The sequence below is a fragment of the Python bivittatus genome, unplaced genomic scaffold (genome assembly GCF_059951505.1).
Source record: "Python bivittatus isolate LINGU-HERP-01145 unplaced genomic scaffold, Pbiv_v1 ctg000180_np1212, whole genome shotgun sequence".
Classification (NCBI taxonomy): Eukaryota; Metazoa; Chordata; class Lepidosauria; order Squamata; family Pythonidae; genus Python; species Python bivittatus.
Window position 1 is genome coordinate 5,037,727 of NW_028277047.1, and position 3,149 is coordinate 5,040,875.

At 38.8% G+C, this 3,149-nt stretch overlaps 1 protein-coding gene across 1 annotated transcript; it reads right to left on the reverse strand.

Moving 5' to 3' along the window:
• Positions 1-2,207: 2,207 nt before the first annotated feature.
• Positions 2,208-3,149, reverse strand: LOC103054039 (olfactory receptor 6N2-like). The gene has a single exon (XM_007441119.2). The coding sequence runs from the start codon at positions 3,147-3,149 to the stop codon at positions 2,208-2,210; it is 942 nt and encodes a 313-aa protein (XP_007441181.1).

The window sequence follows — 3,149 nt, forward strand, 5'->3', positions numbered from 1 at the left end:
AATAGATGGCTACTAACAGTCAAATGACTTTTCTAGTAAGACCCTCATCAGGAAGCATCCAGGACTGGGCAAGGTTTATTGGATGGAAGTTCATTTGTTCGTTCGTTCGTGTATGTGTGTGTGTGTGTGTGTGTGTGTGAATGGGTTTAAAGCCACACAGCTGCCATTTTTCAGCAGCCTTTCCAGTGGGAGTTGCACAGGAGAGGGAGAGTAGAAATGGTTATTCCATCATCTCTGTTAAAAGAACTGCCAGTTTTGGTCTCCCCAAATAAGTCACAGTTGTCAGTCATTGCATCAGGCTACCTGGACTCTTTCCATCTCAACTAGTCATGTTAAGAACTATAAATGAATTTTCCTCTTCCATCCTCACCTCCCTTTCCTTCCCTGCTATATCTTTTAGATTATAAGATTGAGGATTAGTTCTACTTTGCTGCTTATCTCTGTAAACCACTCTGAAAGCCTTTGGGGCAAAAATACATCAAGGAATATATAAATAAGATAATAATGCATAAAGAACAAGAGGCCCACTTGGATCACTTAACCATCATTTCTTGAACTGTTACGTATGTCAGATTTCTGTAATGTGGTATAAATAATCAGTTCAGAGAATTAAGGTTGGGTTTGATGTTTTGGATCAATTTGCCAAATGGATTTGATCCAATCCAATGCCGAAAACTGATTCAGTTTGATCAAATTGCTCATGAATCAAATCTTTGAACTGAAACTACGCACAGCTCTTATCAACAAGGAAATAGCACTTGGTTATACGGGTTATAAAGTAGAGGAAGGGTGTCCAGTAAGTAAATGATAGTCAACTGGTCTTAAATCCCTTTGTCATATCAGTAAATCTAGGAAGAACCATAAGAAGAAGAGCTAGGAAAAACCATAAAATGTCAGCTGCCAAAGTTATTTAGTTATCGTGAATTCCCGAAAAAGGAGACTTCCAGAAATGGATAATTGTAAAAAAGGATAATTGAAAACAGTCTACAGAGATCTCAGAATCTGGAGTCCAAGCTTTATTTACATTTATCTACCTGCAGAAAGCATACATGGATAAAAATGTTTGAAATGCGACTATTTTAAATAATTCAAACACTGAGTCTTGAATTATTAAACAAATAATAATTCTATACTTCTAAAGTATAGAAGAGAATGTTTGCAGAGGTATTTCAGTTCTTTCTTGTGTCGTTCACTTAGATCTGGTAAAATCAAGTGAATATCCTATGCTAGTCTTCCTTTGGAATTGTCTGTTTTACTATATTAACTTCTTGTAATCTGGAATAGACTTGTGTTTTAGTAAAACTCAGAATGATTGAAAGATAAATCTCTGTGTTGAAAACCTTAGGTAACATGTGTCTAGGGAAATTTGACATGGAAATTGGGCAATTCTAAATGTGCCCAATAAGGGATAAATGAATTGCTTACAGAAAACAAACTCTCATTAATCGATTTTTAGACATGAAAGCTCATGGGTACTATGGAAAAGATGAATTCCAAATTAGTTTTTCAAACAACAACCTTCATAGGCTAGCCAGGATCCCAAAAATGTGATCATGAGAGCCTATTTCTCACATGAGAATTAAATCTAATCAGCAGCATTGTTCCAAAAAATAACTTGATTACAGAGCAATTTCTTAGTATATGGGAAAAAGACCACCCCCGTTCCTGCATTGGTTGTTCAATGTTCTCCTGTGACAAATGAGTAGTGGTCCTGGAGAATTTACTAAGTACTGAGTGCCACGATATCTTCTGCTCCTCAAATGTTGGTTGAAACAGATTTGTTGAGTAAGCCATAATGGCTTGATGGTATTTGTGTGAGGTTAATCTTTGATTGGTGAGTTGCTCCAGGAATAATGTAGCTGGCCAGTTAGATCTTATAAACAGGAATATTGGGTTGATCCAGCTTGGTTGTAGCTACAGAAATACAACATAGTATACCCCAATATATATGCAACATGTATGTATATGTGTGTGTAGTATAAATATACACACATACACCTCTTCCCCACCTATTGCGCTACAAATCCTGATCATGCTGGTTGAGAGGATAGACACTGTAATTCAAATATTTGGCCTTTTGTGCTATAACTCTGAATGGTCAATTTGACCCTGTACTCTCCACCCTATGCCTTTCCCCCCCATTTTAAGTTTAAACTTTACTGCATAGTTCATGGTGGATTTCTTTTCTGAAGTCCGCTCCAAGGGATTCAAGGTCTGGGGAGGCTCTTCAGGTGAATTCTCCTCTTTATTGCCCTTAGGATTTCTTTGTTTCGAAGGCTATAAATTATAGGATTGACTAATGGAGTCAGGACAGCATAGATCACAGCAAATGCTCTATCATACTCTAAGGAATAGCTTGTCTTCAGTCTCACATACATGAAAATGATGCTTCCAAAAAAGAGGACGACTATTGTCAGATGTGACGCACAGGTTGAAAAAGCTTTTTCACGGCTCTCGGCGGTCTTGATCTTCAAGACAGTTTGGATGATCTTCACATAGGAGACCATGATGAACAAGAAAGTCACTAGAATGATGGAAGCATTAACTGCAAAGTCAACCAGGACATTGATAGAGGTATCAGTACAGGCCAAGCTGAGCAGTGGTGGGAAGTCACAGAAGATGTGCTTGATCTGGTTTGGGCCACAAAAAGGTAACTTGGAGACCAGGATGACTTCTGTGATGGGGCACATGAAGCCACAGATCCAGCAGCTGGCAGCCATTTGTGTACACATCTTGGTCGTCATTACAGAAGGGTATCTTAGGGGCTTACAAATGGCCAGATACCTGTCATAGGCCATGGCAGTAAGCAAGTAGCATTCAGTGGCTCCCAGAGAATGGAAAAAATAAGTTTGAAGGAGACACCCAGTGAAGGATATGCTCTTTCTTTCACTGAGTAAATTAGACAGCATCTTGGGAATGGTGGTTGCTGTGTACCAGATCTCCAAAAAGGAAAGAATGCTGATGAAAAAGTACATGGGCGTATGGAGCCGACAGTCTGTGTGGATGATGGTGAAGATCAACAGATTGCCGAAGATGGTGAAGAGGTAAACAAGGAGGAGCAAAATGAAAAGGATATTCTGGAACTGCTGAAGATTAGGGAATCCCACAATGATGAATTCAATGACTTTGGTGTGATTGTAGGGTTCCAT